Source organism: Piliocolobus tephrosceles, chromosome 16 (assembly GCF_002776525.5).
Source record: "Piliocolobus tephrosceles isolate RC106 chromosome 16, ASM277652v3, whole genome shotgun sequence".
In the NCBI taxonomy this organism is placed as follows: domain Eukaryota; kingdom Metazoa; phylum Chordata; class Mammalia; order Primates; family Cercopithecidae; genus Piliocolobus; species Piliocolobus tephrosceles.
The window spans coordinates 34,212,454-34,235,627 of record NC_045449.1 but is presented as its reverse complement, the minus strand read 5'-3'; the positions used below and the strand labels follow the sequence as shown (position 1 = coordinate 34,235,627).

General features: G+C 40.4%; 1 protein-coding gene across 5 annotated transcripts in view; it reads left to right on the top strand.

The window, feature by feature from the left end:
- VMP1 (vacuole membrane protein 1) overlaps positions 1-23,174 on the top strand; it is a 142,304-nt gene that overhangs the window by 85,677 nt on the left and 33,453 nt on the right. For all 5 annotated transcript variants that reach the window (XM_023204651.2, XM_023204654.2, XM_023204653.3 and 2 more), the window contains 2 exons: positions 18,378-18,458; positions 21,343-21,459. In XM_023204651.2, the coding sequence (XP_023060419.1) occupies positions 18,378-18,458; positions 21,343-21,459 (198 nt within the window). The remainder of the gene's footprint in view (positions 1-18,377; positions 18,459-21,342; positions 21,460-23,174) is intronic.

Below are 23,174 nucleotides of genomic sequence, written 5' to 3'. Positions count from 1 at the left end.
TTTTTAGTAGAGATGGGGTTTCTCCATATTGGTCAGGCTGGTCTTGAACTCCCGACCTCAGGTGATCCGCCCATCTTGGCCTCCCAAAGTCCTGGGATTACAGGCATAAGCCACCATGCCTGGCCTCTATTAATTTTTTTAAAAAGATTTTTGAAAAACTGTCATATGAGAAATTACTGGCTTCAGACAGGAAAAAGAGAGAAAAAGGAAATTACTTGTGTAATATATCCCTTTATTTATTTCTATGCAGTAATAAATGTTGCATACTCAGATATTTTCCCTGAGTGTCTAGAGCACTTGTCCTTCTTGGGCTACAGAGTCCATTCTTATTCCTAATAGAAGTTAGGCAGGCACCCATCTGAGTTTGAGTGGATGCCAGCTGCCTAAGAATTACCATGTGTGGTGTGTGTGTGTGTGAGAAATGGAGTCTTGCTCTGTCGCCCAGGCTGGAGTGCAGTGGTGTGATCTTCGCTCACTGCAGCCTCCACCTCCCGAGTTCAAGTGATTCTCTTGCCTCAGCCTCCTGAGTAGCTGGGATTACAGGTACACACCACCACACCCATTTAATTTTTGTATTTTTAGTAGAGACAGGGTTTCACCTTGTTGGTCAGGCTGGTCTTGAACTCCTGACCTTGTGATCCGCCTGCCTGGGCCTCTCAAAGTGCTGGAATTACAGGCGTGAGCCACTGCGTTTGGACTCGAAGTCTTGCTCTGTTGCCCAACCTGGAGTGCAGTGGCGCAATCTGGGCTCACTGCAAGCTCCGCCTCCCGGGTTCACACCATTCTCCTGCCTCAGCCTCCTGAGTAGCTGCGACTACAGGCGCCCACCACCACACCCAGCTAATTTTTTGTATTTTTAGTAGACACGGGATTTCACTGTGTTAGCCAGGATGGTCTCAATCTCCTGACCTCGTGATCCACCCACTTCAGCCTCCCAAAGTGCTGGGATTACAGGCGTGAGTCACTGCACCCAGCCTTTTTTTCTTTTTCTTTTTCTTTTTTTTTTCACTCTGTCGCCCAGGCTGGAGTGCAGTGGCAAGATCTCAGCTCACTCTAACCTCCACCTTCCGGGTTCAAGCTTCTGCCTCAGCCTCCTGAGTAGCTGGGATTACAAGCGTGCACCACCGCGCCTGGCTAATTTTTTAGCAGAGGCGGGGTTTCACCATGTTGGTCAGACTGGTCTTGAACTCCTGACCTCATGATCTGCCCGCCTCGGCCTCCCAAAATGCTGGGATTACAGGTGTGAGTCTCCATGCCCTGCATTTTTTTTTTTTTGAACAAAAGTCTAAGTAGAGAGACAGAGGAAAAGGAAGCTGCAGATACTGGCCAATTTTAATGCTGGTAACTGGGCTGGAATAAGAAAAGGAGGGAGAGAGAGCAGTGTATGCTTGTGTGAACTTCTAAGAATAACTTACTTTATATCTGAACATGGTAATAAATACTAGAGCCAGCCCCCGAGAAGGCCTCCTGAAACCGTGTTTCTTCCATCTCATTTTTCCTCCTAGACTATATAAGAAATGTTTTATGTCTAGGTTATTTGTGAGTTTTAAAATTAGTAATCATAGTGAAATAATCATTACAGGTGTAAATAACTAAACAATTTCCTCCTAAAGGACCAACATTCAGGAGAAGTAATAGCACCCATTTCTACTTTCTTGTGTTGGAGGATTTGGTAAACTCATCGTTGGCACTACAAGGCAGATTTGATAATTTTTTTTTTTTGAGATGGAGTTTCGCCCTTGTCTCCCAGGCTAGAATGCAATGGCATAATCTTGGCTCACCACAACCTTCTCCTGCCTCAGTCTCCCAGGTAGCTGGTATTACAGGCATGCGCCACCACGCCCAGCTAATTTTGTATTTTTAGTAGAGACAAGGTTTCTCCATTTTTGTCGGGCTGGTCTTGAACTCCCAACCTCAGGTAATCCGCCCGCCTCAACCTCCCAAAGTGCTGGCATTACAGACGTGAGCCGCCGCGCCCGGCCTTTTTTTTTTTTTTTTTTTCCTTTAGACAGAGTTTCACCTTTGCTGTCCAGGTTGGAGTACAGTGACACGATCTCGATCTTGGGTCACTGCAACCTCCAGCTCCTAGGTTCAAGCGATTCTTCTTCCTCAGCCGGAACTCCCTTCTCATAGATTGTCAGCATGACCTACTCTCTCACCTCCTTGAGAATTCTGACCTACTCTCTCACCTCCTGAGCAGCTGGGATTACAGACATGTGCCACCATGCTCGGCTAAGTTTTGTGTTTTTCATAGAGATGGGGTTTCACCGTGTTGGTCAGGCTGGTCTCGAACTCCTGACTTCAAGTCATCCATCCGCCTCAACCTCCCAAAGTGCTGGGATCACAGACGGGAGCCACTGTGCCTGGCCAATCATTTTTTGATTCTTAATATATTTTCCTTCTTTCTCTCACTTCCATTTTACAGACCCCTTATGTCTTTGATATGAACATGTTTCTTTTATGTTTTTTAAAATTAAAAACAATGGTTGGGCATGATGGCTCATGCCTGTAATGCTAGCTCTTTGGGAGGCCAAGCCTCCCAAAGGATCACCTGAGCTTAGGAGTTCAAGACCAGCCTGGGCAACATGGTGAAACCCTCTCTCTACCATTTAAAAATTATAAAAATAAAAAATAATAATAGCCGGGCGCGGTGGCTCAAGCCTGTAATCCCAGCACTTTGGGAGGCCGAGACGGGCGAATCACGAGGTCAGGAGATCGAGACCATCCTGGCTAACACGGTGAAACCCCGTCTCTACTAAAAAATACAAAAAACTAGCCGGGCGAGGTGGCAGGCGCCTGTAGTCCCAGCTACTCGGAGGCTGAGGCAGGAGAATGGCATAAACCCGGGAGGCGGAGCTTGCAGTGAGCTGAGAACCGTCCACTGCACTCCAGCCCGGGCAACAGAGCGAGACTCCGTCTCAAAAAAAATAATAATAATAATAAAATTTAAAACAAAACAAAAATCTCTTACTTTCGTTGTAAGATTGTACTAGTAATTGTGCTCATTATAAAGTCCAACTGGGTAGATAAAATAAATCAGGCAAGATATTTTACTTCACTGGATATCAGGTGTTTTTTGTCTCTTGACATTTCTCTTGACATTTACTAAGCAGTATAACTTCAATCTAAACAATTTTGTCTCATAATCAGTTTTGTTTATGGTGGTAGACATTATTATCATCATTTTACAGAAAAGATGAACAAACTGCGATTCAGAGAACCTAAAAGATTTAGTGTTGTCACTAAATCTTTTTTAGTGATAAAAAAGATTTTTTGGCCGGGCGCGGTGGCTCAAGCCTGTAATCCCAGCACTTTGGGAGGCTGAGACAGGCAGATCACGAGGTCAGGAGATCGAGACCATCCTGGCTAACACAGTGAAACACTGTCTCTACTGAAAAATACAAAACACTAGCCGGGCGAGGTGGCGGGCGCCTGTAGTCCCAGCTACTTGGGAGGCTGAGGCAGGAGAATGGCGTAAACCCAGGAGGTGGAGCTTGCAGTGAGCTGAGATCCGGCCACTGCATTCCAGCCTGGGCAACAAAGCGAGACTCCGTCTCAAAAAAAAAAAAAGATTTTTTATCACTTAAAATCATTTTTTATCACATGATTTTTATCAATACTTGTGTCATTTTGATATCATTAAAAACCATGTAATTGCTGGTGTTTGTATTGTTCCTCTCTATAGCACTTTTTATCTTTCTTGGTTTTGCTCTCCCTTGCTTTGTAGGTTTCATCCATCCTTCTTTCCTCTTCCCTTTTTACTTACTGCACCCTCTGCTTCCATACACATACCCTAGATTAGGTATCTCTGAAGGGAAAAAACTCGCCAGAACCCTCTTCTCGTAGATTGTCAGCGTGACCTACTCTCTCACCTCCTTGAGAATTCTGATGTTTTGGATCACCTTTCCTCTGAAGCCTTTCCTGACTGTCCTATTTAGTTTTCATCTCCTCCCACTAGAATATAAACTCCATGAGGTTCCAGATTGTTATCAGTGTGATTTAGTGTTGTATTCTCAGCTCCTACAACATTTGGCATGTAGTAAACACTTGTTAAACATATACTGAATGAATGTATGAACGAATCACTATGTTCTCATCTTTGGATTCCTTATTACCTTGCACATAGTAGTTATCAGGTTTATTCAGTTAAATTTAATTGCTTTTAAATAAGAATTCTGATTTCTGAAAAAGATTTCAATTTTGTCTTCCCAAATTGAGTGTGAGAAAAAAAGTACATATTTTTTCTAAGCAATTATCTCTCTTTTCCTAAGGAAATTGGAAGTAGCTTTCAAAATGTTATAAGTTGTTTTTCTAAAACTTAGCATTTAAAATATTTAAAGCTTATTCATTCTCATTTTCTTGCTTTAGCTTATTCAATCCTCGTGCTAATTCTGACAGACACACTCTTTAGAACCATCTGTACAAAAGGAAAATCACTTAGATTTTTTTCAGTTGACAGTTATTATCAGTTGGCAAAATGGAAGCAATATTAAGAATAATTTGATTTATAGTCACTTTTAAAAACTAGCACCGTCTACTACAGTTAAGCATACACATACTGTATGATCCAGCAATTCCATTTGTAAGTCTATACTCACCAGAAGGATATGCCAGAAGAAACGTACAAGCATGTTCATAGCAGCGTTATTTATAGTAACTCAAAATTTCCTTCCTGTAGGAGATAGCTTAAAAAAGAAAAATAAGGCCTGGCACTATTGCTCACTCCTGTAATCCTACCACTTTGGGAAAACAAGGCAGGTGGATCACGAGGTCAGGAGTTCCAGACTAGCCTGGCCAGCATGATGAAACCCCGTCTCTACTAAAATACAAAAAATAGCCGGGCATGATGGCACGCACCTGTAGTCCGAGCTACTAGGGAAGCTGAGGCAGGAGAATCGCTTGAATCCGGGAGACAAAGGTTGTGGTGAACCAAGATCACGCCACTGCACTCCAGCCTGGCGACATAGCAAGACTTTGTCTCAAAAACAAAAAAAAGTAAAAGAAAAAGGTTTTTTAAAATAATAGCTCAAAACTGGAAGCAACCCTAATGTCCAACAACAATAGAATAAATTGTGATATACCTATACAATGGAATAATATGGCCGGGCGCGGTGGCTCAAGCCTGTAATCCCAGCACTTTGGGAGGCCGAGGCGGGCGGATCACGAGGTCAGGAGATCGAGACCATCCTGGCTAACATGGTGAAACCCTGTCTCTACTAAAAAATACAAAAAACTAGCCGGGCGAGGTGGCAGGTGCCTGTAGTCCCAGCTACTGGGGAGGCTGAGGCAGGAGGATAAACCTGGTTCCAGGTGAACCCAGGAGGCGGAGCTTGCAGTGAGCTGAGATCTGGCCACTGCACTCCAGCCCGGGCCACAGAGTGAGACTCCGTCTCAAAAAAAAAAAAAAAAAAAAAAAAAATGGAATAATATGTAGTATCTGCAACAAACTGATTACTGCCACATGCAACAGCATGGATGAATCACCTGGGCATAATAGAATATTAAGCTAACGAAGCCAGACATAAAAGAGGACATACTGTATAATTCCATTTATATAAAGTTCAGGGCCGGGCGCGGTGGCTCAAGCCTGTAATCCCAGCACTTTGGGAGGCCGAGACGGGCGGATCACGAGGTCAGGAGATCGAGACCATCCTGGCTAACACGGTGAAACCCCGTCTCTACTAAAAATACAAAAACTAGCCGGGCGAGGTGGCGGGCGCCTGTCGTCCCAGCTACTCGGGAGGCTGAGGCAGGAGAATGGCGTAAACCCGGAGGCGGAGCTTGCAGTGAGCTGAGATCCGGCCACTGCACTCCAGTCCGGGCGACAGAGCGAGACTCCGCCTCAAAAAAAAAAAATAAAATAAAAAATAAAGTTCAGGCCAGGTGCAGTGGCTCACACCTATAATCCCAGCACCTTGAGAGGCTGAGGCAGGCAGATCACCTGAGATCAGGAGTTCAAGACCAACCTCACCAACATGGTGAAACCTCTACTAAAAAAATACAAAAATTAGCTGGGTATGGTGGCACGGGCCTGTAGTTCTAGTTATTCAGGAGGCTGAGGCAGGAGAATCACTTGAACCCTGGAGTAGGAGGTTGCAGTGAGCTAAGATCGCACCATTGCAGCCTGGGCAGCAAGAGCTAAACTCCATCTCAAAACAATGAAATAAAATATGATAAAATAAATTTTAAAAATAAAGTTCAAAAATAGGAAAAGCTAAATCTGTGGTAATGGAAACCAATGTTAGTGGTTATTTTGCAGGGAGTAATTACTAGGAGTGCCACCAGCAGGGTTTCTGGAGTTCTGGTAATGTTCTATATCTGGATCTTAGTAGTGGTTACATGGGTGTGTTGTAAATTTCCATTAAGATGTATATTTTAGATTTATATGCTTTACTGTATATGTTATGCCTTAGATTAAAAAACTACTCATATTATTCTGTCCTGCACCCTGCCCACGTAAATTTGGTAACAGAAATACATCTATACATCAAGAAATCTGTATAATCCTGATCTTAACCCAGAAATAGTTGATAGCATCCTATTTTTGGCACAACACTCTGACATGTGTGGTGTTCACAGTGGATTATATATTTCCTGTGTGTATAAGTGAAAACAACTTGTGTTGATCAGTTCTCACGTAATTTCTGAAAGGTATAATTTGGATAAAGCATCATGAGACCTACTACAGGCACAGCTGCCTCTAGATCAATGACTTTTTTACTTCTTTATTTAAACTGTAGCCAACAGTACAAAATACATTGTGCTTAGCAACCCAGAGCCAATTTGTGTGTAACTAGAATAAATGTTTCGTGAAACAGTATTTACTTCCATTGCTTATGAGATCTCACCATATTATTCTGTTCATTAAAATGCGAGATGTAAGGCCGGGCATGGTGGCTTATGCCTGTAATCCCAGCATTTTGGGAGGCCAAGGCGGGCAGATCACCTGAGGTCGGGAGTTCCAGAGCAGCCTGACCAACATGGAGAAACCCCGTCTCCACTAAAAATACAAAATTAGCCAGGTGTGGTGGCGCATGCCTGTAATCCCAGCTATTCAGGAGGCTGAGGCAGGAGAATTGCTTGAACCCAGGATGCAGAGGTTGCAGTGAGCCGAGATTGCACCATTGCACTCCAGCCTGGGCAACAAGAGCGAAACTCCATCTCAAAAGAAAAAAATGAAAAGAAAAAGCAAGATGTAATTTGTTACCAACTAAATTTTCACACCACATTTTAATTTAATGAAATTGCCCTAGATAATATAAATACGAGTATAAACAGAAACCCAAACTGAATTTTGTTTTCAGATTTCTAGTTACATCTAGTTTTTGAGTACTTAATAAATGTAGTGAGTTGCCAAAATAAATGTTTCTTACTGTTTCAGAGAACAGTCAGATCCTTCTTTGCTTCTGGTAGTTTTTAGTTATACCTGCATTGATTTTGATAGATATGAGAACTTATGTTTATATTGCGTGTTTTATATATAGTCTCTTCTTAAAACTTCTAAATTTCTAAGTTATTTTCTGAATAAAATGTCCTTGCTTTTATGAAATGTGTTCATGTGATGTATTCTGCTTACAGTATTATGTAGAGTTTTACCCTAATTTCTGATATGTATAGAAATACCAGTGACCACCTCTGATTTTACAGTTGGCTTTATCTAACTGTGTAAGGCATCAGCTGGATATTAAAACGTTTCATTTTCAGGAATAGTTACACAACTCAGTTCTAATCACTTTTTGTCCTTAAATGGGTGTGCATTTTGTTATCCAACATCTTATAGGTAATAATTTAAAATTTATTAACTATTTTCTTACTTTTACAATCACTTTTATTTCAACAATATCCCTACTTTTTTGGTAATTCTAGAATTTATTTCCTAACCACAGTCTTTATCCCGTGACTTTATTATGTTATAATTCAATAACAATAAATAATGTGTGACTTTAAAATATGCTTCACCTGGCCGGGCACAGTGGCTTGCACCTGTAATCCCAGCACTTCGGGAGGCCGAAGCGGGAGGATCACCTGAGGTCAGGAGTTTGAGACCAGCCTGGCCAACATGGTAAAACCCCATCTCTACTAAAGATACAAAAAGTAGCCTGGTGTGGTGGCAGGCCCCTGTAATGCCAGCTACTCCGGAGGCTGAGGCAGGAGAATCGCTTGAACCCAGGAGGCGGAGGTTACAGTGAGCTGAGATCCTGGGGGATAAGAGTGAGACTTCATCTCAAAAAAAAAAAAAAAAAAGGCCGGGCGCGGTGGCTCAAGCCTGTAATCCCAGCACTTTGGGAGGCCGAGACGGGCGGATCATGAGGTCAGGAGGTGGAGACCATCCTGGCTAACACGGTGAAACCCCGCCTCTACTAAAAAAAAACAAAAAACTAGCCGGGCGATGTGGCGGGCGCCTGTAGTCCCAGCTACTTGGGAGGCTGAGGCAGGAGAATGGCGTAAACCCAGGAGGCGGAGCTTGCAGTGAGCTGAGATCCGGCCACTGCACTCCAGCCTGGGTGACAGAGCGAGACTCCGTCTCAAAACAAACAAACAAACAAAAAGCTTCACTTATTTAAAGAGGACCTACTCAAATATGCAATATTAAAATATAAGCAATTGCTTTAATGATATTGTTGAGGAAGTCAACAGTAAGAATATTTTGTTCACTTTGAATTAAATTAATGCTGTATATTTTTTAATGAAAATAACTCATAGAGCCCTGATAATGGGTAGAAAATAGTGATTAAGACACTTTTTAGTTTGTGTTCAAGAAAGATTTGAAGTTATAACTGCATTACAGAAAATTTTACATTGCAGTTTCTATAAAGATAATAGTTAATTGTATAATGTATTTCATTTTAGAAAATATTTAATGACATGGTTATTAGGGTCTTTTTTTTGAGACTGAGTCTCGCTCTGTCGCCCAGGCTGGAGTGCAGTGGCCGGATCTCAGCTCACTGCAAGCTCCGACTCCCGGGTTCACACCATTCTCCTGCCTCAGCCTCCCGAGTAGCTGGGACTACAGGCGCCCGCCATGTCGCCCAGCTAGTTTTTTGTATTTTTAGTAGAGACGAGGTTTCGCCATGTTAGCCAGGATGGTCTCGATCTCCTGACCTCGTGATCCGCCTGTCTCGGCCTCCCAAAGTGCTGGGATTACAGGTTTGAGCCACCGCGCCTGGCCCCGGCTAGTTTTTTGTATTTTGTAGAAGAGACGGGGTTTCACCGTGTTAGCCAGGATGGTCTCAATCTCCTGACCTCGTGATCCGCCCGTCTCGGCCTCCCAAAGTGCTGGGATTACAGGCTTGAGCCACTGCGCCCGGCAGTTATTAGGGTCTTAATAGCAGGTTATTGTTTCGGACTCATTGTCTGCTATGGTGAAAAAACTTAAATTATTACATCATCATGACAAGTCATTCCATTTCTGCTTTATAGTTTTCATTGATTGGCGTTCATATTTGACTAGCACACAGAAACCAGCAGTTAATTTTTAGGTGGCGCAAGAGTTTCACAAATAGACTATATTTTAACATAAATTTCCATTACACATTAGGAATCAGTATTGAAACAGTTGCTCTGAGGCTTTTAATATAGGCTGTTAAATCACTTCAGCTCCAAATGCAAAAGAAAGCATTATTAGCTCAGTAGTTTTAATATATACAGTCATATACCACATAACAGCCTTTCAGTCAGTGATGAACTGCATGTCTGACAGTTTATAATGGGGCTGAAAAATTCCCATCACTTAGTGACATGGTAATGTAGCACAACACATTGTTACATGTTTGTGGTAATGCTGGTGTAAACAAACTTATTATGCTACCAGTCATACAAAACTATAGCACATACAGGCTGGGCACAGTGGCTCATGCCTGTAATCCCGGCATGTTAGGAGCCTGAGGTGGGTGGATCACGAGGTCAGGAGTTCGAGACCAGCCTGGCCAGCATGGTGAAACCCCGTCTCTACTAAAAATACAAAAATTAGCTGGGCCGTGTCTGTAATCCCAGCTACTCAGGAGGGTGAGGCTGGAGAATTGCTTGAATTCTATATACATACAGTGTATATAGTACATAATACTTGACAGTAAATGAACTGTATCATTGGTTTATATATTTACTGTATTATACTTTTATTTTGTGTGGGTGTGTACGTTGAAGGGGCGGGATCATCTTGCTCTGTTGTCCTGGCTGGTGTACAGGGGTGTACACCCACTGCAGCCTCAACTTCCGGGGCTCTGGCAATCCTCCTGCCTCAGCATCCCAAGTAACTGGGAACACAGACATGCATCACCACACCCAGCTAATTTGTTTTTTTAATTAGTTATAGAGACTCGATCTCCTTATGTTGCCCAGGCTGCTCTCGAAGTCCTAGGCTCAAGTGATCCTCCCACCTTGGCTTCCCAAATTATTGGGATTATAGGCATGAGCCACTGTGCCTGGCCCAAAATATCTTATATACCATATTGTATTTGTACCTTTTTTATATTTAAAAACATATTTAGGCCGGGCACGGTGGCTCACGCCTATAATCCCAGCACTTTAGGAGGCTGAGGCAGCCAGATCACCTGAGCTTAGGAGTTCAAGACCAGCCTGGCCAATGTGATGAAACCCCGTCTCTACTAAAAATACAAAAATTAGCTGGATGTGGTGGCAGGCGCCTGTAATCCCAGCTTCTTGGCAGGCTCAGGCAGGAGAATTGCTTGAACCTAGGAGGCAGAGGTTGCATTGAGCCAAGATTGCGCCATTGCACTCCAGCCTGGGAAAGGAGCTAAATTCCTTAAAAACAAAACAAAAAACAAAAACCACATATTTAGCCTGGGTGCAGTGGCTCACGCCTGTAATCCCAGCACTTTGGGAGGCCAAGGTGGGCAGATCACTTGAGGTCAGGAGTTCAAGACCAGCCTGGCCGACATCGCGAAATCCCATCTCTACTAAAAATACAAAACTTAACTGGGCATGGTGGCACGCACGTGTAGTCCTAGGTACTCTGGAGTTTGAGGTGTGAGAATTGCTTGAACCCGGGAGGTGGAGGTTGCACTGAGCCAAGATCACACCACTGCAGTCCAGCCTGGGCGACAGAGCGAGACCCTGTCTCAAAATAAAATAAATAAAATAAAATAAAAACAAGTTTAGATACACATATACTTACCATTGTGTTACAATTGCCTACAGCATTTAGTACAGTAACATGTTGTATAGGTTTGTAGCCTAGGAGCAGTAGGCTGTACTATATAGCCTGGGTGTGTAGTAGGCTATAACATCTAGGTTTGTATAAATACACTGCATGATGTTCACACAACAGTGAAATCGCCTAACAACCCATTTCTCAGAACATATGCCAGTTGTTAAGCCACACATGACTGCAATGGGTTATAAAGGCAGGTAATTTAAACTTCCTTAAGATACTAACCAAGTATGCATTTATCTTCAGTAACATTGCATTGGTTTTACATGTTCAGGGATTTTCTGTTACTTTTATTTCATTTTTTAATTTTATTTATTTATTTATTTATTTATTTATTTATTTATTTATTTATTTATTTATTTTAAGATGGAGTCTCACTCTGTTGCCCAGACTGGAGTGCAGTGGCACGATCTTGGCTCACTGCAACCTCCTCCTCCCGGGTTTAAGCGATTCTCTTGCCTCAGCCTCCAGAGTAGCTGGGATTACAGGCGCCAGCCACCATGCCTGGCTAATTTTCTGGGTTTGCTTTGTTTTGTTTTGTTTTGAGAAACAGTTTAGCTCTTGTTGCCCAGGCTGGAGTGCAATGGCGCAATCTTGGTTCACCGCAACCTCTGCCTCCCGTTTTCAAGCGATTCTCCCACCTCAGCCTCCTGAGTAGCTGGGATTACAGGCATGCACCACCACGCCCGGCTAATTTTGTATTTTCAGTAGAGATGAGGTTTCTCCATGTTGGTCAGGCTGGTCTGGAACTCCCCAGCTCAGGTGATCCGCCCGCCTTGGCCTCCAAAGTGCTGGGATTACAGGTGTGAGCCACCGCATATGGCCTTCTGTTGTTTTTAAAGATATCTTTTCATATGGCTTCCTCGTGAAAATGAAAACATTTACTGTTACTGTTTGAAGATAAAAGTTATTTCATATATTTACATTCATGTTGACATCATTAGATTCAAAGATTAATATTTTGCAGACTATTATTAGCCTTGTAGTTTCTCTTCTCTCTCAATCATAAATATCTTTCTTAAGAAAAAGAAGTGTGAAGCAACAATGGTACAGGCATATTCATATTTTAAGGCTTTGTCTTTCTGTATTTAATCTTGAAATTCAGTGGTGAGGAATTGCTGTGACTTTTTTTATTAGTCTTGTAGTGCTTGGGAAAATGTTTCTTGCATCTCCTGTTTCAGAAGCATGATTGTTTACATATATAATCACTACGGGTGGTGGTAGAAAAGGTAATTTATTTACCTATAATTGGTTTTTTTGTGTGTGTGAAAGAAGAAAAGTAGAAAATGATTTGTAATTGCTAATTGTAAATGCATGCTTCATATTTAGGTAGACTTAGAGAATGAAACTGTTATCTCAGGCACTTAAGTTGTGAAATGTAAATACAGAGAAATGAAACTGATAAAAGGAGTTTGTTTTTAGTTAATGGATTTTTGAAAAAGTGAAAAATGACATGTGAGGAACTAGTCAAATTGGACATGCTACATTGTTCCCACAATACTCCAAAACTATTCAAATGAAATATTTATTTTTTTTAACATTTAATGGGAACATTGAATGCCTAACATAAAATTTGTTTGTAATGTTTTATTTAGTTTTTCTTAAAAATATTGTGTATTATGAGTGTGTATTTTTACTTAGCTTTTTTCTTTTACTTGGACTAAAAAGAACAGCAAAATTTGTTTAAAATTTTTTATTAGTTTTATAAAAGGGATTTTTTTGGTTTTACTTTAGCTTTTTGGTGGTGGTAGTTGTGTGAGTAATAGAGTCAACTTTATTAACAATATACATAGAATAAAATTCTCATTATAAAAGTAAGTGAGAATATACATATTTTAGTTAATAGACAATATTATTCTAAAATCAACATAAGAAGGAGCTGCCAAATTATACAAATAATGAAAAAATACCGAAGTTGTTTTTAGAAAAGCAAAGAACTTTTAAAACTACAGAGCAACAAGGAAAGCAAAATTGCACATAACATATGAAACATTTTGAACAATAAAAGAATAACTTTTTCAATACAATTATTACATAAAGCTGTTAAAACCATATAAGTAAGTTTTATACATGTGACACTAAAAGTGAAATAAATTTGGGCCTGGCGCAGTGACTCAAGCCTGTAATCCCAGCACTTTGGGAAGCTGAGGAGGGCGGATCTTCTAAGCTCAGGAGTTTGACACCAGCCTGGGCAACATGGTGAAACTCCATCTCTACTAAAAATACAAAAAAATTAGCCAGACGTGACTGTGTGTGCCTGTAGTCTCAGCTGCTCAGGAGGCTGAGGCAGGAGAATCGCTTGAACCAGGTAGCCAGATGTTGCAGTGAGCCAAGATCACGCCACTTCACTCTAACCTGGGCAACAGCGAGACTCTGACTAAAAAATAATAATAAATTTAAAATAAGAAACAATAAAATATGTTCGTGTTTATGAAATCTAAACATTAGTTATTTTACTATTCTAAAATACCAATACAGTGCTTTTCTGGTTTTGTTTTCATTACACTGGCAAGGAAAAAACTCAAGAAAATACTCTCCATCAAACTGCATATTATGCTAATGTTTATTTTCTTGAAATAAAAACAACTGTGCATACTTCGTATTAATATAATTTCAGTAAATGTTTGTAGATTATTTGATATATAATGTAATTTAAATTCTGAGAATATTGTGAAAGACCTCAGAAAAAAATTATGGGAACTGAAAGTAGCATGGTCACTGTGTATGTTAAATAGATAATAAAATTTGTGAAATCTTTTTTCAGTAGATGACTTTCACTCTTTTTTAAAAAGTAAAGCTCTCCATTAAAAAGACGCTTTACTTGTTTTCCTTATAATACATGCAAGCTTCAAATTTAAAAAATAAAAAAGGTAAAAGGAGGTTTCAGCTTCACGTGTTTGGATAGATTAACTCTTTTTTCTTTTTGCTCAAATAAAGATTGTTAGAGCTCCCTTAAAGATAACTAATGAGGAGCACCCAGGCATCTGAAAGAACAAGAAGTCTGTTTTTTGTTCTTGCCTAATTGCGGTTAAGCAAAGATACTCTTCCCTAATAGGGAAAAATGGCTCCTTACTTGTTATTCCTCTTTGTTAGTAATGATCACTATGTTTTGACCTGTTTTCAGGATGTTTTTTAAACCATGTTTTCTTGATCTTCCGTAGTCTTAAGTATCTTTGTATATTATTAGGTGATCTGCATAATGTTTAATCATTTTTTTCTTTATATAAACCAGTTGGTATAATTGTACCTCTTTTCCTATTTAAGTTTGTATATGTATGTATGATTCTATAGAGTAGAAAAATGCCATCAGTTTGAAATGATGGCACAATCTTAGCCACTTGGTTTAAATAAATAGAAAGTTCTAAAACCTTAAAATTAAGATAATGCTCTTTGACAAACTCAAAAAAAGAAAGGAAATTAATATAAATGAAAGGTGGACACTAGACTTTCTAAATACAATACCTGTAGATCTTTTCTATACCATTTAATGTAAAAAAACTAATTTTCTGTAATTGTATCTATTAAAGGTGACATTAATGCTGATAGAAAAATATTCCCACATATATCTGACTTGGAAAACTTATTTATAAAAATTGTGCTGTCTTTAAAATAAAACTTGTATGCTTTTGTTGTTGTTTACTTTACCTTTTCTTAGCAATTGAATACAATCTTCCCAGCTGGGCGCGGTGGCTCACGCCTGTAATCCCAACACTTTGGGAAGCCGAGGTGGGCAGATCATAAGGTCAGGAGATGGAGACCATCTGGCTAACACAGTATTTTGTATTTTTGTAAAAAATACAAAAAATTAGCCAGGCGTGGTGGCAGGCACCTGTAGTCCCAGCTACTCGGGTTGCTGAGGCAGGAGAACGGCGTGAACCCGGGAGACGGAGCTTGCAGTGAACTGAGGTCACGCCACTGTACTCCAGCCTGGGTGACAGAGCAAGACTCCATCTCAAAAAAAAAAAAAGAAATGCAATCTTCCCTCTCATTAAAAGCAGATTTGCGGCCGGGCGCGGTGGCTCAAGCCTGTAATCCCAGCACTTTGGGAGGCCGAGACGGGCGGATTACGAGGTCAGGAGATCGAGACCATCCTGGCTAACACGGTGAAACCCCGTCTCTACTAAAAAATACAAAAAACTAACCGGGCGGGGTGGCGGGCGCCTGTAGTCCCAGCTACTCAGGAGGTTGAGGCAGGAGAATGGCGTGAACCCGGGAGGTGGAGCTTGCAGTGAGCTGAGATCCGGCCACTGCACTCCAGCCTGGGCGACAGAGCAAGACTCCGTCTCAAAAATAAATAAATAAATAAATAAAAGCAGATTTGCTATGAAAATTTTAAGGACTGTAAAGGAAGGCATTTTCCTAATTTTATATATTTAATTATTGTGCTATAGTTAAGATTTCATAACTAGTTTTTAATTTAATAGTATCTGTTGATACTTTAGACAATTAAAACATTTCTTTTTACCAGTTTTTATTTAGTGCTTCAAATGGATTATAAACTTAGTAATTTGGGGGCTAATTGTGTAAATTGTTAAAAATAAATGGATTTTGGCCGGGCGCGGTGGCTCAAGCCTGTAATCCCAGCACTTTGGGAGGCCGAGACGGGCGGATCACGAGGTCAGGAGATCGAGACCATCCTGGCTAACACGGTGAAACCCCGTCTCTACTAAAAACTACAAAAAACTAGCCGGGCGAGGTGGCGGCGCCTGTAGTCCCAGCTACCTGGGAGGCTGAGGCAGGAGAATGGCGTGAACCCGGGAGGCGGAGCTTGCAGTGAGCTGAGATCCGGCCACAGCACTCCAGCCTGGGTGACAGAGCGAGACTCCGTCTCAAAAAAATAAAAAAATAAATAAAAATAAATGGATTTTGCAGAAGGATAGGATTAGTGAAGAGGAGCAGTAAATAATAATAAAATATAATAAAAGAAGTAGAAATTAATTTGTTTTTAAAATAAGCTATATAGGAAAACTGATTTGATTATATATTCTTATATGGTTTTAAATCAGTAAAACTCAGTACTTCACACTTAATGCAATAGATGCTAAGAAAAAAATTAACCTTCAGCTAGAAATTTAAATAAAAATGGAAAATGCCCTTTGCTGCAGTAGTTCAGTTGTTTAAAAATATTAAATCTGAGGCCTGGGGCAGTGGCTCAATGCCTGTAATCCCAGCACTTTGGAAGACCAAGGTGGAAGGTCAGGAGTTTGAGACCAGCCTGACCAATATGATGAAACCCTATCTCTACTAAAAATACAAAAATTGGCTGGACGTGGTGGCATGCACCTGTAATCCCAGCTACTCGGGAGGCTGAGACAGGAGAATCGCTTGAACCCAGGAAGCGGAGTTTGCAGTGAGCCTAGATCACACCATTGCACTCCAACCTAGGCAACAAGAGTGAAACTTTGTCTCAAAAAAAAAAAAAAAATTAGATCTGATATAACTGACTTAGTGAAAAGGTAAGTCTAATCCCAGAAAGAAAAATTAATAATTATCTCTTTGGAAATAGATTATAAAATTGCTAAATTTTGTTGTAGGATTTAATGATTAACTTTGAAAGCCTATGTATTTGGACTTGAAAGTGTTTATATTGACTGATCTTTTTTTTAAAATATAGTTTATTGGTTTGGTTTCTTTGATTTTCTCATCATCTTCAACAAGTAGAGTTAAGTTTTTTGTTTATTTGCTTTAATTTCAGTATTAACTACTGTGGTAACTTTGTAGGACTATTCTACACCATATTATTTGTCAAAATGTTTTTGTAAGTGGGGATACACAGATTCTGTGCCAATTAGAGAAGTATATTTTTCAACTAGTTTGCTTTTCTGACTTTAAACTTTGTTTCTACTATCTATGATGGATCTGTCCAGCTTCTATATTCTCTTTATTGTCTTTTAGAAAGTTGAACTAAAGGCTGGGCGCGGTGGCTCACGCCTGTAATCTCGGCACTTTGGGAGGCCGAGGCAAGCAGATCACCTGAGGTCAGGAGTTCAAGACCAGCTTGACCAACATGGTGAAACCTCCACTCTACTAAAAATACAAAATTAGCTGGGCATGGTGGCAGGCGCCTATAATCCTAGCTATTGGGAAGGCTAAGGCAAGAGAATCACTTGAACCCGGGAAGCAGAGGTTCCAGTGAGCCGAGATCGTCTCACTGTACTCCAGCCTGGGCAACAAGAGTGAAACTCTGTCCCAAAAAAATAAAAAAAAAAAGAAAGTTGGACTAAAGAGAGTGGAAGAGGTTCTATGATATGAAGACTTTATTAAGCATTTACACACAAAAAAAGCATTTACACATTAGCTCATTTTTTGTCTTACAAACTATTTTCATTGGAATTTGGATTCCAATATATGCCATTTCAAAACCAGAAAAGAATTAAAGTCAAATATTTGTAGCATCAACATACTGAAAGAACTAGCCAGCGGAATGCATGTTTCAGCATGGGAGGAGGAAACAGAGTGAAATAAAAAGCACTGATTTCACAGTCTGAATATTGAATCATGTCCTGTCTTTGTCCCTAACTGACATTATGATCTTGATCACTTACCCTTTCTGAGTTGCAGTTTTGTGGTCTATAGATTGGGTATAATAATATCTACTATACCTACACACCAGAATTATTGAAGGCTCAAATAAAATCATGGTGAGAATGTTTTACAAAACTAGCACAAGCTGTGCAAATGTAGGATGTTCTTTTGCTTCTGGGATAATGAATGCTTAGTTATTATCGCATAACTTTTTTTTCCATCTTCTGGCTAGTGATCGGCAGAGATGTCTTCATGGGCCATCTTGAAAAATCCTATGAATTTCTACCCTGCTATCAATTAGATATGAAATCTGGCAAATTATAGAAGAGAGGAAAAGGTAGATGTTGTAGGCCAGTGTTTCCAAAATAATAAATTGGTTCATGGTTACTTTACAATATTTTGTTAATCCCTAGAATATCCAGAGTATGTAAATTTAAATACTAAATTTAAAGTTACAGTGTTTTGGTTTATTCTTAAAATGTGGTAAGATCTTAACTTTAAGGATATAATATTCTATCATTATTTTACTTGTGTTTCAGTGAACAACCTACTGTGATTTTTTTCATCATTCATCTTATTAATCAGTGTCATCAGATTATGAGATTTTTAATAAACTCTGGAAAGAACCATCTTCCTTCTTTTCCTACTTTTCATTAATGTTTCTAAATTTGCCTTTTTACAGGACTTTGCCTCCCGGGCCAAACTGGCAGTTCAGAACCTAGTACAGAAAGTTGGATTTTTTGGAATTTTGGCCTGTGCTTCAGTAAGTGAATTGTATTAAAACAGAACTTTTACTAAGTGGTAGTGTTATATTTTGATCCATATATACTCCTGAATTAGCAAAAATACTGTCACTTTTATTGGGTATGTAATTTTGTGAATCATTCACTTTTTTTTTTTTTTTTTTTTTAAGATAGAGTCTCCCTCTTGTCACCCAGGCTGGAGTGCAGTGGCATGATCTCAGCTCACTGCAACCTCCGTCTCCCGGGCTCAAGCAGTTCTCCTGCCTCAGTCTCCCTAGTAGCTGGGATTCCAGGCATGTGCCCCCACACCTGTCTAATTTTTGTATTTTTAGTAGAGACAGGATCTCACCATGTTGCCCAGGCTGGTCTCAAACTCCTGGGCTCAAGTGATCCACCTGCCTCGGCCTCCTAAAGTGCTGGCATTACAGGCATGAGCTACCACACCTGGCCCATTCAATTTTTTTTTTGTTTTTTTTTTTTTGAGACAGAGTTTTGCTCTTGTGACCCAGGCTGGAGTACAATGGTACAATCTTGGCTCATTACAACCTCCACCTCCTGGGTTCAAACGATTCTTCTGCCTCAGCCTCCCGAAGTAGCTGGGATTACAGACGCCTGCCACCACACCTAGCTAATTTTTTTGTATTTTTAGTTGAGACGGGGTTTCACCATGTTGACCAGGCTGGTCTTGAACAGGTGAGCCACCGCACCCCACCCAATTCAACTTATTAAATGAGCTGTTTTCTGTTGAATAGGTTCACATCTTGTTTATTGGCTTTTAAGTATTTCATCATGCAGTGATGACTTCAGACCTGAATGGTTTAAATCAGTAAGAATAAAAGAGAGAAAATCCATTCTTTCCATAAAGAATATATAACAAACTACATTTAACCAAATAAGGATGACTTCATTCTTTCCTCAAATTTATAGATAAGAAGTCTTTTTCCAAAGTTTCAAGTATTAGTTACAAGGAAGAATTTATATAAAACCTGTGTAAAGCGATGTTAGCTCATGGCTACTCTGATTTACGTATCTTAAATCCTTGTTTTGTTTGTTTGGTTTTTTTTGAGACAGAGTCTCCCTCTGTCGCCCAGGCTGGAGTGCAGTGGTGCAACCTCAGCTCACTGCAACCTCCACCTCCCAGGTTCAAGTGATTCTCCTGCCTCAGGCTCCCCAGTAGCTACATGTGCCACTATACCCAGCTAATTATTGTATTTTTAGTAGAGACAAGGTTTCACCATGTTGGCCAGGTTGGTCTCGAACTCCTGACCTCAAGTGATCCACCCACGTCGGCCTCCCAAAGTGCTGGGATTATAGGCATGAGACACTGTGCCCAGCCTACATATCTTAAATACTTTAAATTCATTTTCATTTCTTTTTTGTTGTTGTTGTTGAGACGGAGTCTTGCTCTATCATCCAGGCTGGAGTGCAGTGGTGGGATCTCAGCTCACTGCAAGCTCCGCCTCCCGGGTTCCCGCCATTCTCCTGCCTCAGCCTCCTGAGTAGCTGGGACTACAGGCGCCCGCCACCTCGCCCGGCTAGATTTTTGTATTTTTTTAGTAGAGACGGGGTTTCACCGTGTTAGCCAGGATGGTCTCGATCTCCTGACCTCGTGATCCGCCTGTCTCGGCCTCCCAAAGTGCTGGGATTACAGGCTTGAGCCACCGCGCCCGGCCTCATTTTCATTGCAACATGAGTTGGAACCTCATGATAAAGGAAAAAAGTTATAACTCATAGAGTTATGAGAGTCACATGAGCAAATATAAGAAATGGCAGGTGTAGTGCTGTGTCAATTATATTGTTATATGGTTGTAAGAGATGAAATAATCCAAAAGCATTTGAATTTGGATGAGAAAAACAAAAATGAGTCATTGAATCCAAGTGTTGCTAACAAAGGAATACTTGAATTCTGATTTAATCATGTGTTTTTTAAAGACCATATGTGACAAATATTTTTTAAATAACTAGCCTTTCAAAGTTCAAAAATGAAATTATATAAATTAATTGGCTTACTAATGGTTCAGCCAACAGCCACAAGGTCAGAGTACTTTCTGTAGGAGAAGAATGGATGAAGTGCTCAGAAATAGCTTATAGCTTCTTTGCATTTTTACATGAAACGTCTTTTAGCATTCTTAAAATGTGGGAATGTTTGGAAAAGGTATTTGTTGTGAATCACTTCTTTGTCTGGGACTGAGTATTCAAAACATCTGAATCTGTGTACTCTCATATTTCCACACTTGATCTTCTTTCTAAATTGTATCACATGGCCCTCAGACTTGGTGTCCCATAAAATAAAATAAAATAAAATAAAATAAAATAAAATAAAATAAAATAAAATACAAATTATTAATATTTTACATTGAGAATAACAGAGCATCCACCCGTAACTGTATTTGAGAATTTATTAGAATGTTTGTTAATGATATGAGTGCTTTCCAAATAATGTTCACATTTCAAGCTAAAGATTTTAGAACCCTCACTGCTGAAACAATCTTAAGGCTGTTTCTTCACTCATACCTCACCTTAGAAAACAGCCACCAAATAGCTAGGAATCAACTGAATGGGATTAAATTCCTGCAGGTCCACTTACTTTATCCATCCATTTCTCATGTGATGGGTGTGCACACAAACACACACACAGTGCCTTAGCCATGAGTAATATAAGCAAAAGGACACCTTGGTTTGCTGTGAGCAGATTGAACACCTAAGGTGAATATGAGACCCAGCTTCTAGACATGTTAGAATGTTTCCCTAACCTCCTTTTGAACAATCCAGTACTGATCAAGGAACCCATATGTTGCTTTGCAGTGTAAGCAGGCTAAAAGCAGAATACCACATATCAATGGATGATAAAATTAAATTGTTCTTTGGATTATAATATGGAAGTCCTTCTTTTTGTCTTTATAGATTCCAAATCCTCTATTTGATCTGGCTGGAATAACGTGTGGACACTTTCTGGTACCTTTTTGGACCTTCTTTGGTGCAACCCTAATTGGAAAAGCAATAATAAAAATGCATATCCAGGTAATTATACCCCCTGATTAACTGCCTAATGATGATGAACCCATTACAAGACAATGAAACATGCTCATTCCTAAGTGAATTATTTAGTTACTGTTTCTGCTTCTTTTGGTTGGTAGCTTACTTAGGTAATAAAGCATAGAATGTCATTTGGAATTAGCGATCTCCTTGTTTTCTTTCTTTTCTTCTTTCTTCATCCTTCCCTTCCTTCCTTCTTTCCTTCCTTTCTCTCTTTCTTTATTTTTTGCCCTGTGAAACTATTTATCGAGGACTTTTACCAAACAAAAATAGTGTTTGTGTGCAGAAAGATGCACATCATTTTTATATACACAACCCAAAAAATGTAGTTTTTGTTTTGTTTTGTTTTGTTTTACCAACCAGAAGCTGAGAGAATATTGCCATTCACTAATTCTTACTTTCTTTCACATACTCTATATATAGAGAGTATGTGAAGCAGTTCCTCCCATGGCACCAATATCCTTTACCAAAAAACAACCAGACGTTACTGTGGGAGGAGAATGGGGAAGAAGAGGGTCTCTGAAGAGGCAAAGAGATGTAGGTTGTGGTCAGAGAAGTGAGAATCTGCTAGTCCTCAAAGCCACTCTTTTTTTTTTTTTTTTTGAGGTGGAGTCTCGCTCTGTCGCCCGGGCTGGAGTGCAGTGGCCGGATCTCAGTTCACTGCAAGCTCCGCCCCCCGGGTTTACACCATTCTCCTGCCTCAGCCTCCCGAGTAGCTGGGACTACAGGCGCCTGCCTGCCACCTCGCCTGGCTAGTTTTTTGTATTTTTTTGTAGAGACGGGGTTTCACCGTGTTAGCCAGGATGGTCTCGATCTCCTGACCTCGTGATCCGCCTGTCTCGGCCTCCCAAAGTGCTGGGATTACAGGCTTGAGCCACCGCACCCGGCCTCAAAGCCACTCTTAACAAAATCTTTAGAATGGAGGGTGTGTGTGTGTGTATGTGTATATGCACGCATATATGAATAGAGAGGAGAGAAAAGGCTAAGAATTTAAACTAAGGGAAAGTGGATATGTGCTTCTAGAGCTGTGATATGAATTACTTCCTTCTAAGGGCAGATCTCAATAGAATAAAATAAAAATTAACCTGGAAAGAATGTATTTTAAATCAGTGTGGTTTGTAACAAAGAATGGTGTTAACCAAAAGAAAGGAAAGAACAACCAGGCACGGTGGTTCACACCTGTAATCCCAGCACTTTGGGAGGCTGAGACAGGCAGATCATGAGGTCGGGGTATCGAGACCATCCTGGCCAACATGGTGAAACCCCATCTCTACTGAAAATGCAAAAATTAGCTGGGTGTGGTGGCGTGCGCTTGAAATCCCAGCTACTTGGGAGGCTGAGGCAGGAGAATCTCTTGAACCCGGGAGGTGGAGGTTGCAGTGAGCCAAGATTGCGCCACTGCACTCCAACCAGGCAACAGAGCGAGACTCCGTCTCAAAAAAAGAAAGGAAAGAACAGTGAAGTTCTCTGCCCTTGTATAATTCCATGATAATTACAAGTATATCTATCCCCAAAGTTTCTATGTCATACCTCTCTACTTCCAGTTCTTAGAAGGGAAGAATGAAACAGGAAAACTTCAGCTGCTTCTACCTATCCAGTTTATAATCTTAGATTTTGGCATTTGGGTCAAGTTTATGGAGTCTGTCCTCTACTCTCCTGCCATAACCACTCAGAATTTCATGGATGTTTTTCCTACTTCA